Here is a 16,592-nt window from a genome sequence, read left to right as displayed (position 1 = left end):
TCAAAGTCCTCATAGAAATAAACTATATACACCCGAGATCCAGTATACAATATGGTTTTCCTAGTTTAAAATTTTATATACTTATTTATTTTTAGAGAGAGGGGAAGGGGGGGAAAGAAACATCGATACCAATCAGTTGCCTTTTGCATGCACCCTGACCAGGAATCAAACATTTGCTTCCCAGGATGACGCCCAACCTACAGCCACACAGGTCAAGGTGGTTTTTAAAAAATGTTAAGACTAATTAACTCCTGTGTTTGGCCAGATAATTTCTAGCCTTAAATTACAGGTATGTCTGTACCTTTTTTATAATTGGGCTCCCTGAATAAGTGTTCCAATTCAAGGTTTTTGCCAAAAGGAGATAAGCACAATTAAGAGAAATATCTTTGAAAGCATATTTGTTGACACCAGTAATGTGGCAGATTACACTTTGACTACTTATGATTTGAAAGATTTCTTTACATAGTTTTCAAGTAGTATTCAAAGAAGCAAACAAGGCCTACTTACCCATGATCCTTTTTCAGTGCTTCTACAATGCACAGCAGTTCAATCATCTCAGCTTTAATTTCATCCAGGGAAGTTTTTTCACCATCATCTGCTTCTAATTTAGTTTTAATTTCTAATGGAGTTAAAAAAGTAGCTGTATTTGGTTTTGAAGGACTTGAAGGTGTTGAAAGGTATAGAGATGGCTGAAAACATAAACAGAGATTTTTGTAATTTTATTTGTACTCAGTATTATATTTAAGTTCAAAAGATTTTTATAGCAAGGAGATAAATGAATGTCAAGATAAATGGTAAATTTGGAAATAGTAAAAGCAGTTTGAGGTTCACAACTGGAAAAACCATCAAACCAAAGAATGAATTTGCAAATACTAGGGATTTTTGTGAGAAATGCCAGGAGTTTTGTTTTCTTAAATTAGAAAAAAAAAAAAAATCTAAAATGCAAAATCCGTTAGATTTATATTATGAATGGTTTGCCTAGTGGAATATCTAGAAGCAGGAATATACAATCCTACCATTACCCACGGTTTCACTTTCTGCACTCTCAGTTACCTACAGTCAGCTGTGGTCTGAAAATATTACGTAAACAATTCCAAAGATAACAATTTATGTTTTAAATTGCATGCCATCCTTAGTGTGATGAAATCTCAAGTCATCTCGCTCTGTCCTGCCCTGAATATGAATGATCCCTTACTCTAGCATATATGCTACTTGCCTGTTAGTCACTTAACCATCTCGGTTATCAGATCAGCTGGTCCTGATACCACAGTGCTTGTGTTCAAATAACTCTTATATTACTTAAGAATGGGCCTGAAGCATAAGAGTAGTGATGCTGGTAATTTGGATACGCTACAGAGATGCCATAAAGTGCTTCCCATACATAAAAAGCTATGTATGCGTGTATTTTAAAAAACCTATTTATTTATTTATTTAGTTATTTTCCAGTACCATTGCGGGTCTGGGAATGGATCTGCTACAGAAAAGGGGAGAATACTGTATCACCATTATTGTATTGTTATGGTCCTCCATACTAAAGTTATTATTTAAACTGTCCAAAGAGCTTCACTTACAAGTAATTATGAAGTGTGTGAAAAGGCATTACAATTAATACATGGTCTGACGCCCTTTCACTAGTTCAATAAAATAATAGCAAATAAAATTTCAATTGACTGCTAACTGCTAAGAGAATCAGATTAAGTATATCTGATAAACTGGAATGGCAGCCAAATACCCTGGAACATATTTGAGAAAGAGAGATGACCTTCTTAAATATGAGTACCAGTTGCGGTAATAAATACTACCTTTAATAAAAATGGCAAGAGTTTAGAAGAGAGCCTTAACACCATACAACAGATGGAAGAATACATGTACTCTGTCACTTATGCCAGAAGTCTTCAGTGATTGTTATGGTGCCAATCATCAAGCTAGGTAGAAAGTAAACAAAAGTGATGGCTTCTGACCTAATGAGTATATGTGTTTAACAGGAAAATTAAATAGATGTATAGATCTATGCCTTAAAAAATAGAAAACATGGCCCTGGCCAATGTGGCTCAGTTGAATGGAGCATCATCCTATAACAGGAAGGTTGCAGGTTCGATTCCCAGTCAGGGCACATGACTAGGTTGCAGGTTCAATCCCCTATCTGGGTGCCTGTGATTCCCAGTCCAGGCACCTACAGGGGGCAAACCACCAATGCTTGTCTCTCATATCAGTGTTTCTTTCCCTCCCTCCCTTCCTCTCTTAAAAAAAAAAAAAAAGAAAAAAGTACAATGAAAAAATACCCTTCTGTGAGGATAAACAAAAAATAGGACACATGTAACATTTTAATATTACTTATTTAAAATGATTTGAGATCTAAAAAAAATAACGATCTGCAGAGAATAATGTGATTTACCTTTAACAACTCAATTTTGTTTTTTTTATCCTTACCTGAGGACATTTTCATTTGCTGTTTTAGAGACAGAGAGAAAAAGGAGAAACGCTGATGTGAGAGAAGCATTGACTGATTGCCTTCCCACACACCCAGGCTGGGCAGCCACTGGGACCAGGGATAGTGGTTGTTGGGACTGGGGATGGCAACATACCTGCCCCCAGATCAGGGATGAATCTGCAACATGTGCCCCAACCAGGAATCCAAATGCAATTCTTCCATTAGGGGGTGGTGTAGGGGCCATGATTTAAACTATTGAGCCACACTGGTCTGGGCAACAACTCAAAGGACACTTCAAATTACACAGCTTTGACATTTTAAAAAGAATCTTATGAAGTATACAAATCTTAGACCAAGATGCATATCTCACCTTTGGAGAGTTGCTAGAGTCCTTTTTAAACTCAGATGGCTTTATGTTGGCACTATCTTCTTCTTTTGGTGACTTCAAGATTTTTTCTGGGCTTTGAGTTGGCTAAATGATTTTTTAAAAGAAACAGGAAAGGTTAGAATTTGGGTAAGTAAATAACTTTTATCTCTGTTCTCAGCACTTAAGTGTTCCAGCTTTCCATTATTATTAACAGGATGTTACATAATTTCAAGCTGAATAAGACATCTGCATATCTTGAGGGAAAAACAGGTTGCCTGTTAGCTGTGGAAATTTTCCCTTAAGTAATTTAAAAGCACCATAGTGCTTAAGAGCGCTAAGTAATAAGTTGGCACTAAAGTATTACCAGTGTCCCAAGCAATGTATAAAAAAAAAAAAAAGAAGTTCCACATTTAAATAGCAAGATTAGTACTATAAAAACCTTTTAGTAGTTCAAGGAGAAAGATGTTCTTGGTCTTTCGTAAAATGAGTATGTACCACTCAACTCTAATTATTGTTGTTAGACAGGCAGATTATACAATACCCTGATCTCGTTTGAGTGTTCTGTGGTTATGGTCTCGGTACAACTCTATTTCTGATTGTGGAACCTTCCATTTCAAGTTCTGTTGAATGAGCAAGATGCATTCCCCACATCTCCCTAAATACAAACATATGCCACTTGAGTGCAACAGCTACCGTCCTGATTTTCAGACTTTAGTGGAGCTATAAATCTTCCCTCATTCTTAATCTTCAAAAGGACTCAATCTGCTAAATTCCCTGTTTTACAAGTTAAGTGTAACTCACAGAATGTCCACCATTGAAGCGTCCAGGCAACCTTCTTCCAGGCATCTTCGGTCTATTTGCAGTGAGGTGTAGCAAGTTTTCTGAGGAAGCTATATCATCAAAATTTACGAGATCTAGAGAATAAAATTCATTGTATCTAATAAGAGATGACTGTGCATTTTAAAAGGTTAAAAAAAGTATTTCTGGATTCTTAACAAACCATAAATTAAAGGACTCACATGTTGACCTGTGCTTTTCATATGCATTTAGAAAACATTCACCCTTAAAAACATACACTTTACCTGATATATTTTATAGTGTAAGACTTTAGTAACAATATGAAGTTCATGCTTTTAAAAGACTTCGAACACAGCAAAAAGTTCTTGAAAGATATAAATCTGTACCACAAGCTGTTGCACAAAAAGCTGTCATCTCAATTTCTTATTATAAAAAAAGGATTTTATCTCAACTCATAATTATAATATATATCAGAAAAATAAAACAAAAAGCGTATTTTAAACTTCAGGTGGTATCCTGATACACACATTTTAAGGACTCAACTATATCTGCTACCCTGCTGCTTTTCAATTGCTTTTCTCAATGTAAAGGGAAGGTATAATTTAATGTGTCTTGGTATACGTATATATGTATGTACATAGTAAAGCTGTAGCTGGGGTGCACACTGTTTATAGTTTACTGCACTTCTGCAAGATATTTCCATATTTGGAAATCATAAATCTAAGAAAGATGGGAGATCAAGGGAAAATCCTACAAAGACCATCCATTTCCCCACCATCAAAGGCTGGTTGATGTTGATCCATGAATGGGCGTAAAAACAAAACTAGGTAATTCCTATCTCTGAAACAACGGTATATAATGTCTTCACTTTTTCTACATGATCCAGAAAAGCTTGCTAACAGAGCTGATCTTTAATTTTGAAACCCAGGTATTTGTAACTAACAAAAATCTTAAGGGTAACTCCAGATACTTCCACTGTCAATATTATCTTCCTGAAGTCCAGACTGCAAACCAGGGAAATGGCAGCAGGTTTCTTTGGCCTTCCAGGTATGGAATCATTCTTCGTATTATTATTTGCCTGGATGTTTATATGCTTTGTTAAATATTTAGATGTTCCACCTCACTGTTTTGTTATTTTATAAAAGAATCTAAAGAGTCTCATCAGTATTGACTTCAGCTTATTCATCAATTTTCATATTCAAAGTAATTCACTTAGATAATTTTTTTTAAGGGATAGAGGACAAATAGGGGAAGGCAGAGGAAGTGGTATCACTGTTTGGCAATATGGATTTTGTGACAGTTTTAAATGTTTACTGACCACTTCTCCATTTCCATATTCTGGGATTACCTTCTGTGTGCCCTCTTATATTTAGTCACTATGGTCAATATATCACAATAGGCAATCTAATGTGTTCAATTTAATGACTGTCTGAATGAGTCATTCAATAATAGTCTATAAGTAATTATAAAATATAACAAACCATAATAGAAAACACAGTGGCTTTAATGGAAAAGGCATTATACAGTGTGAAAGACCTTGAGTTTAATTATATATTATATCTCATTTTATCTGTACATGTCACCAACAAAGTAAATAATCAATATTTTTTAAAATGTTAAAAACATACTGTAGTTTATAGGGTGAAAAATTGCTTTTTACGCTGATAAATGTTTACTGACAAGCAAAATAAAAAAAACTTTGAAAAGTGCAATCCAATCATTTTGGCCTATGGAGATTATTTTCAAATGCATATTTAAGCAACTTGCAGAAAGAAAAAGAAACAAACAGAAAAACATAGGGAGGGAGGAACATAAATGAAATTGAAAGATTAAATAAAGGTAGATTTACAAAATATACATTATGCTCATGTAAAAAGGCTTTTCATATGTCCAGTTTGGGGCTACAACATTAAGACAAATAATTTTACTACTCTGTAACTCTCTCAGGTCCTCAATTTAAGCCATTTAGTTAGTAAAATGAAACAGTGCACATTTGGACTCATGATAAATTTGTACACTTTTTAATTTCCCTAAGTGATAACAATGGATTTAGACGGTATATGTGGCACAAAAGGCATGACAATCACTTAACTCGCAATCATATTGTCACTCTGCCAGCCTTTTATAGTTCTAAATACTATTGCCAAGAAGAAACAGAATTTTTCAAAATCACAATGAAATACCATATTTTGCAAGAAAATAAACTTTTATGGTTTCCAATTAAACAAAAAACCTTATCAAAATTATCTTTAATCAGGGAAATTTTTCCAACATGAATTTTATTTTAAAATGGAAAACTAAAGGGTTAGAATAGACAGACATGAACATTTTTAGTAAAGTTACAAAAAAAAAAAAAAAATCAATGTGCACCACCTATTTATACTGAATACACTATTTTGATTTCTTTGATAAATTATTATCTTACCAAAATGGAGAAAGGTAGAATAATTTCCTGACACGTAAGAAGGGAAACATGGCAAACAGGCTAGGAAACAAAATCTGGAAAGAAAAGTCAAGGATAGAAATGTCTAGAAAAAAGTCTAAACCAAAAAAATTATTTTACAAAGCAGGAAAAAAGGAACAGTTGTAGAACGAATAGAATCAGTTCAACGTTTAGCATAAACCTATTGCAAATCACCTATATTTACAAAAGATGTGTATTAAATTTTAGATTTTTTCTTTTGTTTTCAAAGGGAAAAATATGAGGAACATAAATTTAATAGACATTTAATTACAAAGAAGCCATTTTTTATTACTCACTGAACACCAAGACAGTTTCCAAAAGGATGTTTTAGTACTAAGATTAGTGGTCAGAGTAATAAACCAATATATTAACAACTCATTAACACAGATGTAACTAAAATTAATCCACCTTTTAGTCTAGTTTTAGTCTTCAGTATATGACAATAAAGTAAGAAAACTGTAGTTTTGTGATCTAATAAAACTATATTAAATATTCTTTTAAAATATCTCACTAAAAATGCAACATAGTACAACACTTGAAATTTCATACATATATAAAGGAAAATTCAACAATGTCTTATGATACTCATCATTAGAAAATACAAATTATAATCTTTGCTCTTATAACCTGGTAAATTCCTTATTAGGAAAAAAACACAACATAAATTCTTTCTGAAAGAAATAAATGAACAAATAAGGAAAAATAATTCAAACAAAAATAGACCAACTATCACACAGAACTGAAGAGAAAGAATGGTCCCTTATTTAAAAATAAAAGCTTTTGGATCTAATCATGTATGTATTTCTACAATCTCTTTTTTACTCAAGAAGAATTTACCACAGGAAAAAAAATAGATAAAATACTACACTTGAAAAATACTTCATCAGCTGTGTCTTCTCAATGACAGTTATGTTACCATTAACATATCTTGTATTTTAGATGAAATTGCAAACTAATTTTACGTCCTGGAAAATTGACTATTTTAGGAATATTTAGAGTATGTAAACTTTATAATTAACCAGTAGTGGCAATGAGAGTGTTCTAACCAATTTTTGATGAAGTGGTTGAAAAACCAATTAAAACATGGTTGTAACAGCTCTGCAATTTGTAGTACTATTCTATAGCATATATGAAGATATATATATGAATTTTCAAAAGAAAACCAAACTGTTTTAAGAATTTTTTTATAGTATGTAGAAAAGTCAAAGTCTGTATTTATATACATATATGTGTTTTATATGCCTTTATGTACAGGAAAATCCTATCTGGAAGCAGAAGCAGAAATTCACATCTTTTACAGATAGGAGCAGAAACAGAATGAGATGGGATTAACAATGGAGATGGGGAGCACAATGGAAATAATTTTTTATATCACCTTCCATATCTGGTGTTCTAATAGATATAATAGGTATTTTAGGTCATTCATTTGTTAATTAAGCAAGAAAAACAGATTACTAGAAGAATCATGTTAATCATGATCACCAGCTAGTAATTTATAACCTACATTTACTGTCAGCAAGATCAGTGTACTTTCTATTATATCATTTCACTTCAAGTTATTTACATAAGAGTAAATTAATTCTCAAGAGATTTCTCCATTTTTTAAAAACTTTCTGAAACTTATATTAAAAGGGCTAGGCTGATATGCTGTTTAAATTTTAAAACTTCAAACTGAGCCAAAAATATAATTTAAAATATGCCTCAACTTACTGCCAAATTTGAGGTTGTATTTGATGCATAACAGTTTCTGAAGAAGAGGTAAAACACTTTTCTACTATTCCTACTAAAAACACAAGATATGCTAATTAAAAAGGAAATAAGGAATGGCCTGAGTTGAGGTCAGAAACATTAGCACTTTGTTGTCAGCAACTATATCTTTTATGTTGACACACTACTTGTGCCTACAACAGTACTGCAAAGAGAATACCTCTTAGTAAATATCTGCTACTAAGATGAACTCAATTTCTAAAATTTGCATTTTCTGAACTTTACAGGGTACACCAAAAGTACCTGATGGCAGAAAGAATAAAGGACAGTAGCTAGAAGGTCAGCTGTTAGTTTCTTGACCACATGTAATTCTCAGCATCTCTAAATTACTCCCTTATTCATTTGATTTAAAAAAAGAAAAAGAAAATTTCAAAACGTGGTTCCACAAAACCTCTTTGGTTTTTAATGAAAACTGAATGGCTATGGATGTAAAATAAGAAAGGGGAGCAAAGACAGTAAAAAGTAGGACTTTTCAAAGAATAGTTTCATGCTGTTACATGTCATTTCTACCACAAATGTTGCACAGAATGATATTAAGTAACAGAAAATACACAGACTTATCTAAATATTACTCCTTAAGTTCCCAAAGACACTCTTCAAAATTTAAAACTTCTGATCAAAAAGGCAGAAAATTGGACTTCTGGCCAAGATGGAGGCGTAGGTAGATATACTTTGCCTCCTTGCACAATCAAAAGAAGGACGAGAACAAATTTAAAAACAAAAAATACCCAGAACTGCCAGAAAATTGAACCGTGTGGAAGTCCAACAACCAAGGAATGCAAGAGGAAACATTCATCCAGATCGGTAGGAGGGCGGAGATGGGCAACCATGGTGGAGAGAATGTGCAGCAAGGTGGCAGCTGGAGGACCAGGTGGGTGAGATGGCAGATGGTGGTCCTATGTTTTTGTACAGACAAACTGGGAGAACAGCTGGGGAGTGAGAGAGACCCAGCAATCCAGGGTTCCAGTGCAGGAAAAGAAAGCCTCAAAACCTCTGGAGATAAAAACCTGTGGGGACTGTAGCAGCAGGAGAAAATCCTAGACTCATAGGAGAGTTTGTTGGAGACACCCACAGGGTCCTAGAATGGTACACAAACCCACACACCCAGGAATCAGCACCTGAAGGGCCCAATTTGCTTGTGGGTAGCAGGGGAAGTGACTGAAAGTCAGCCAAGAGCAGAGCAAATGGCACTGCTCCCTCTCAGACACCTCCCCCATATACAGCGTCAAAATGCAGCGACCTGGATTGCCCCACCCTGGTGAATACCTAAGGCTTCCAACATAACAGGCATGCTGAGACAAAGAAATATGGCTCAAAAGAAAGAACAGATTAAAACTCCAAAAATAGAACTAAGCGATGAACAGATAGCCAACCTATCAAATGCACAGTTCAAAAACAATGGTAATCAGGATGCTCACAGAAATGGTGGAGTATGGTCACAAAATGGAGGAAAAAGCGAAAGCTATACAAAGTGAAATAAAGGAAAATACACAGGGAATCAAGAGTAAAGGGAAGGAAACTCGGACTCAAATTAACGACAGAACAGAAGGAAGAGAGACACATTCAACCAGAACAGAATGAAGAAACAAGAATTCAAAAAAATGAGGAGAGGCTTAGGAACCTCTGGGACAACTTTAAGTGTTCTGACATCCAAATCATAGGGGTGCCAGAAGGAGAAGAGGAAGAGCAAGAAATTGAAAACTTATCTGAAAAAATAATGAAGGAGAACTTCCCCAATCTGGCCAAGGAAACAGACTTCCAGGAGATCCAGGAAGCTCGGAGAGTCCCAAAGAAGTGGGACCCACGGAAGCACATATCAAGGCATACCATAATTACATTACTCAGGAATAAAGATAAAGAGAATCTTCAAAGCTGCAAGAGAAAAAGAGACAGTTACCTACAAAGGAATTCCCATGAGACAATCAGCTGATTTCTCAAAAGAAATCTTGTAGGCAAGAAGGGGCTGGCGAGAAGTATTCAAAGTCATGAAAGGTAAGGACCTACATCCAAGATTACTCTATACAGCAAAGCTACCATTTAGAATGGAAGGGCAGATAAAGTGTTTCCCAGATAAGGTCAAGTTAAAGGAGTTCATCATCGTCAGGCCCTAATTATATGAAATGTTAAAGGGACTTATCTAAGAAAAAGAAGATCAAAAACTATGAACAGTAAAATGACAACAAACTCACAACTATCCACAACTGAACCTGAAGAAAACAGAAACAAAAACAAACTAAGCAAACAACTAGAACAGGAAGATAATCACAGAAATGGAGATCAGAGGGAAGGGGGAGGGGAGCGAAAGGGGGAAATGTACAGGGAATAAGAAGCATAAATAGTAGGTACAAAATAGACAAGGGGAGGTTAAGAATAGTATAGGAAATGGAGAAGCCAAGATCTTACATGTATGACCCATGGACATGAACTAAGGGGGTGGGGAGTAATGCTGGTGGAAGGGGGGTACAGGGCGGAGGGGAATAAAGGGGAGAAAAAAGGGACTGTAATAGCATAATCAATAATTATTTAAAAAATAAAAAAAAAGATCGCAGAAAATTATGGAAATTGAAATGCCCAGGAAGTTTTGATTTCCAGAGTTAAAACTGTGCACTAAATCTTTACTTCTCCAATTATTGCTTTTGGAAACACATCTCTAGCTGTATTTTACATCAAAGAGAAAACAAGAACAGAATTATATATTTTTACCACTAACCTCATTAGGAAAAGATTTTTAAAATCACAAACTGTTTGATTTACTTAATTAGCAGTGAAGACAAATCATTTTCATCAGACAAAACATATTGAACATACTTGAGTGAATGCCTCTAAAATACAACTGACATCTTAAATTCCAGAATTTTTTAATGAATATGGGTTCCCCCAGAACAGGCAGGATGCAAAATACAGAGAAGCTCTAGAAAACATTAATAAAACTGTGGGAGGCCATGTTTAGGTCATAGCTTTGGTACTGGCAAACTGAAAAGAGGAAAGACAAATTCACCTGAAAAATTTTGCAAGATAATAAGCAGTGGGGAAAAAAAAAAAAAATCTAAGTGTAGCCCTGGCTGGTGTGTCTCAGTGGATGGACTGCTGGCCTACAAACAGAAAGATCGCCAGTTTGATTCCCAGTCAGAGCACATACATGCCTGGGTTGTAGGCCACGTTCCCTGGTTGTTGTGTATGTGACAGGAAACTGATTGATGAGTCCCTCTTGCATCAATGCCTCGTCTCTCCCTCCCTTTCCCTCTCTAAAAATAAGTAAAATCTTTTAAAAAAATCTAAGTGTAACTGACCTTGAGTTTGTTAACACTAAAATTAAAAAATATATTTAAAGCATTAAGATTTTTAAAAATATTTCATAGAGCATTCAATATAAAGGGATTTAAAGAGTTCTCTCTGGCTTATGTGATCTTGAACAGTTGATATGCCTTTAGCTTACTTTGTTTAGATGCAAAATAGGGAAAATTAGCATCTGCCTCTTAGGAGTTATTGTAAGGATAAAATAAGAACATATATGAGAAAGTGCTTTGAAACTGCAAAAAAAACCTAAAAACAAATTCAAAGTACTGTACAATAACGCTTTAATAGTGAGACCTTTATCAAGACTTCCTGTTTCTTTTCTTTTTTTTTCAAGAGGGAGAGAAACATCAAATGTGTGGTTGTTTCTTGCATGCCCCGCACTGGGGACCTGGCCCACAACACAAGCAAATGCCCTAGACTGGGAATTGAACCAGCAACCCTTTGGTGTGCAGGCTGGCACTCAATCCGCTGAGCCACAACAGCCAGGGCAAGACTTCCTCTGTTTCAAGCGTTCCATTTTAGAACTAAAAAATGTAAAAGACTAGAGACTAATAAAGACAATTAATGGGCTGAAAAATCAGTCCAAAAACTTAAAGAACATTTAGCTAAAGAAGTAAAATCTGCTGATATGTATAGAGAGAGAGAGTCATAAAAAGCCTATTTGCCTGAACTGGAAACAAAAGTATATTGGGGTTAATTAGAAAATAAAAAGTCCTCTTAAATGTAATCTAGGGCTGGTATTCAAAGTCTATATCACATCTCTTTATTTTTAAACCTTTAAAACTCATGTGTTTTCATATGGTCATTCTATTTTGAAGGGACAGAACAATAAATGATCTCCTACTATCTGCTTCAGTCCTCTGGTCAGTAAGAAAGCTTATGTGAATCATAAATATTTGGTCCATTTATCTTTGTACATTTTTCTATTTTGGCTTCACAGATTTTAAAGAAATTTTAATTTCTACTGTATCCACAAACAAACTGCATATAGAAATTTCATATTTTTAATACTTTCTGAAAACTATATTGGCAACTTTTTTTTTTACAGTACCACCTTTCTACAGGTTTACTTACCTGTTTCTTTAAAGCTCCTAACTGTAAATGAATCTAGGTCTACTGATTTTGGTCTAAGTGGTAACTGTTCAGAATCTAGCTTTGGTTTTGATAGTGGCTCAGTTTCAAATTTTGATGAAATTGTAGACACCTCCCCATTAATCCTGAAATGAGAAAAATCAAGCAGAGCAAAAAATCACTTATATGTGAAACATGACCATTTTTTAACATTGTAATTTAATGATATTAAAGATGTTAGAGCATAATAGTGACTTTTCTTTCTGCTCTATAAAATGATTTTCATAAACATTAACCTCTACCAAGTATGAATATAAGATTAACATTTAACAGAAAATTATTAAAGTCTGTAGAAAAGAACATGGAAAACAAATACTTTAAAAATTACTTTGAGATTTAGAAAGGCAATGGAGCCATTGATGTGAAATGCATACTTTTTTTGCCCATAGTTTTGAGGGAAAAATAAGGATGTGCATTATACATGGGTAGTATTAATTCCGTATCTACATAAATGTTTTATTTATGTCTGTGCCTTAAAAGTGTAACTCTACAAAGCAATAACGATAAACATATGCAAAATAATGCCCTGGAATATGATCATCAGTTTTGTTAAACTTGCAACTAACTTGCAACAAAAGCAGTTTCAGTGAACAATTCAATAGAGTAAGAGAGATGATGCCGTTTGTTTCCACTTGATAAGACAGGTGATGCCAATTTTATTACCATAGGGTGAACAGTGTGACATTTCTCTTCACACACTTTAGGCAGGAGAAATTATTGGAAAATCCCTTGGAAAATGTCACAATGGTTTTCATACACTGCAAGGTTTAGGCTAGAAGTTATTAAATAGGCTAAAAAGCATGGCAACAGAGCTGCTGAGAGACCCTTTGGACCTCCTCCCACAAAGAGTGTCATCAGATTGTGGAGTCAACAGGAAGGAAAGCTTCTTCAGATGCCAAGACAGGAGAAGGCAATGCGAGGGAATCCTCCAGAGTTGCTGGAGGAGCAGGAGGGGAAGACCTGGATTCTGGAGCCACGTCAGACTGGGATTATAAATTTGTTTCTGGTACATAAAATTTCTTGTACCATAATATGTTAAAAAATAAACGCTAAAATTCCTTTATAATACAAAAACCAAGTACCTAAATATAAATGAAAAATTGAATAAAAAAGTTAAAAAGTGAATTTATGTTAAAAAATAAATGCTAGAATTCTTTTATAATACAAAGACCAAGTACCTAAATATAAATAAATGAAAAATTGAATTAAAAGATAAAAATTGAATTGAAAGATTTTTTCCTCTGAAAGGGAACCAAAAACAGGGGTGCGCATTATACACGGCAACACATTATACATAGCAAAATATAGTCTATTAATAAACTAACTTAAAATTATGTAAAATTTACCGGGCTACAGGTGGTGGTGGAGGAACTGGTTTCTCAGGTCGCTTTGAATACATTGTTCCAGGAGATTTCAATAAATTATTGGCTTTGGTGGGTGGAGTAGGCTTCTTGGGTGGGACTTGTGGAGCAGCTGGCTTAGAAGTTTTTTGTTCCAGCATGGATTTTTCATCTGATTAATTTAAAATATTTTATGTTATTAAAAATGGGAACTGTTTAGACTTTTCCATGGCTTAAAGCTAATGTCAGGCTGAAAAAGTGTGAAACAGATAAGAGACATTATTTATATCTGCATACTGTTTTATCATTTTAAAGTTACAATAATCCTAAATATCTAAAAATATTTACTTTGTTGGGGTGGGGGACCCCAAATAAGCTTATGATATACAAATGTTTGCTTCTATTGTCTTCCCAGCATTCTTTGCTCTTAGGGGTGGTATCCTACTCAAACATAACCACTTATGAGTTTACTCTAAGCAGAAAACAGTATTATCTAGACTTAAATCCAGACCACTTTTTGAAAATGAAGTAGAAGGAACTGAAAATGTGTAAGAATTCTAGAGTCATTTAACCCAATTATTTTGAAAAAATAGCAAGAGAAACTAAGGCTAGACTGATTAGTCAAAGACAAGACAATTACAGGCTTATAATTCTCACCATGGTATCAGGAATTTTATTAACAACATTTTCCTATTTTGGCTTCATATCTATGATTAAATCAATTGTACTGTATTGATTTGTTATGTAAACTAATATATGATGGCAATGTATTTAAGTTCTAGATTTTAACTTACATAAAATTAGCCATTTTAAAGTGGACAAGTCAGTGCCATATGGTATATTCGCTATGTTTTGCAACCACCACTTCTACCTACCTCTAAAACCCTTTCACTCCCCCCAAATAAAACCCTGTTCCCCTTAATTGGTTACTCCCCTTCCGTCCCCTACCCAGCCCCTGGAAACCACCAAGCTTTTTATTTTTACTTATTCTGTATATACATAGAATAATATCATATGTGACCTTTTCCCCCCTGCTTATTTCATGTCGCATAATAATATTTATGGTTCATCTGCACTGTATTGGGTTGGCTAAAAAGTCCATTTTGTTTTTCCCATAAAAGGCACATTTTTCATTTTCACCAATAACCTTATTAATTTGGATATTCTGAGTATGTTGGCTATCTCCCACGATTGGCTTCTAGTAGGTGGAAAGCCAGAGGTGTTGCTAAACAGCTTCCAATGCATAAGACAGCCCTGCAGCAAAGAATTATTTGGCCAAAATGTCAATAGTACCAAGAAACTTCACAAACTACTTTTGCCACATTTGACCAGTCATAGCACCTTCTCCATACAATGCACAAATCCTTTTTGCATTTCAGTTGCGTTTTTACCTTTCTTGAAATAATAAAACATAATGTCAAAAATGTGTATCTTCTTTCATCTTTAATATTAAAGTGGCTGCACAAAAATTAATGAATTCTGACTTTTTAAAAAAATGTACAGTGATATGACAGCTGTCACAATACAATCAAACAAAATTGTTTCAAAGTAACTTAAAGACAACTAAGCACCACTGTATGGAAAAAATTAAATGAACATTTTAGCCAACCCAATAGCATGTACCACTTTTTTCTTTCGGTGACTGATTAATATCCACAAATATAGCACAATCCATTCATTGAAGGACATCTAGGTTGTTTCCGCCTTTTAGCTATTGTGAATTCTGCTGCTATGAACATTTGTGTAGAATTATTTGAATATCTGTTTCTGATTCTTTGGTTATATCTTGGAGGAATGACTGAATCATATGGTAATTTTATGTTTAAGTTTTTGAGAAACTACCAAATTTATCATAGCAGCTGAAACATTTTATATTCGCAAAAGTAATATATGAAGGGTTCAATTTCACCATATTCTCTCTTTAAAAGATTTTACTTACTTATTTTTAGAGAGGGAGAAGGGAGGGAGAAATAAGAGGAAGAGAAGCATGGATTGGTTGCCTCTCGTACGTGTGTGCCCCAAATGGTGGCCGAACATGCAACCCAGCCATGTGCCTTGATGGGGAATCAAAATGGTGACCTTTCACTTTGTGGTATGATGTGGCTCAATGCACTGAGCCACACTGGTCAGGCCTTCACCACATTCTTGCCAACACTTGTTATTTTTCACTTTTTATTGTATCTATCCCAGTAAATATGAAATGGTGGCTTCTTGTGGTTTGGTTGGCATTTCCCTAATGACAATGAACATCCTGTCATGTCCTTGTAAGCCATTTGTGTATCTTGTTTAAAAAAATGTTTATTTTAGTTTTTTGACTATGGTTTGATTGGGCTGTCTTTTTGCTGGTGAGACCTAATAGTTCTTTATAGATTCCAGATACTGGACACTATATATTCTAGATACTGAATATAAAATATATATATTCTAGATACTGAAACTCCTATTCCATAATTTCTCTCTTTACTTTCTTTATAATGGTTACTTTCTCAATACTGTCTTCTGATGCACTAAAGTTTTTAATTTTAATGAAGTCCAATTTAAATATTTTTCTTTTGTTGTCTGTGTTTTTGGTGTCATATCTAATAATCATTACCAAACCCAAGGTCATTAAGACTTATCCTCTGTTTTTTCCTAAGACTGTTAATTTTACATCTCTTATATTTAAGTGAATAATCAACTTCCTGTCAAATACTGTATATGGTATGAGGCAGGGAGTCAACATAATTCTTTTGCATATGAATATCCAATTAGAATTTTAATTTAACTAGAAATTCACCAAAACACAATAAAAAATTTGTATTTCCAAAAAAAATCTTACTGCTAGCTATCCAAACACCCAAAGAGATGTGTAATACACAGGTATTACAATTGAATAAAAAGAATTATCTAAATGTATAGAGAGAAATTTCTTACTAAAAACAGCTGTAACGATAAAGCAGCTAAAAATAATACGCAAAATAACTGGAATATGTCCTATCTTATTTACTAGAGAGTATA

At 34.1% G+C, this 16,592-nt stretch overlaps 1 protein-coding gene across 2 annotated transcripts in view; it reads right to left on the bottom strand.

The window, feature by feature from the left end:
* Nucleotides 1-16,592, bottom strand: part of CD2AP (CD2 associated protein) — a 132,809-nt gene that overhangs the window by 13,907 nt on the left and 102,310 nt on the right. For both annotated transcript variants that reach the window (XM_054569470.1, XM_054569471.1), the window contains exons 12-16: nucleotides 13,602-13,767; nucleotides 12,199-12,341; nucleotides 3,600-3,712; nucleotides 2,802-2,903; nucleotides 508-689 (exon numbers count right to left, since the gene is read on the bottom strand). In XM_054569470.1, the coding sequence (XP_054425445.1) occupies nucleotides 508-689; nucleotides 2,802-2,903; nucleotides 3,600-3,712; nucleotides 12,199-12,341; nucleotides 13,602-13,767 (706 nt within the window). The remainder of the gene's footprint in view (nucleotides 1-507; nucleotides 690-2,801; nucleotides 2,904-3,599; nucleotides 3,713-12,198; nucleotides 12,342-13,601; nucleotides 13,768-16,592) is intronic.

This window comes from Pteronotus mesoamericanus, unplaced genomic scaffold (assembly GCF_021234165.1).
Source record: "Pteronotus mesoamericanus isolate MK-2021 breed Mesoamerican mustached bat unplaced genomic scaffold, CSHL_Meso_final contig_20, whole genome shotgun sequence".
In the NCBI taxonomy this organism is placed as follows: Eukaryota; Metazoa; Chordata; class Mammalia; order Chiroptera; family Mormoopidae; genus Pteronotus; species Pteronotus mesoamericanus.
This window is presented reverse-complemented; position numbering and strand designations above follow the sequence as displayed.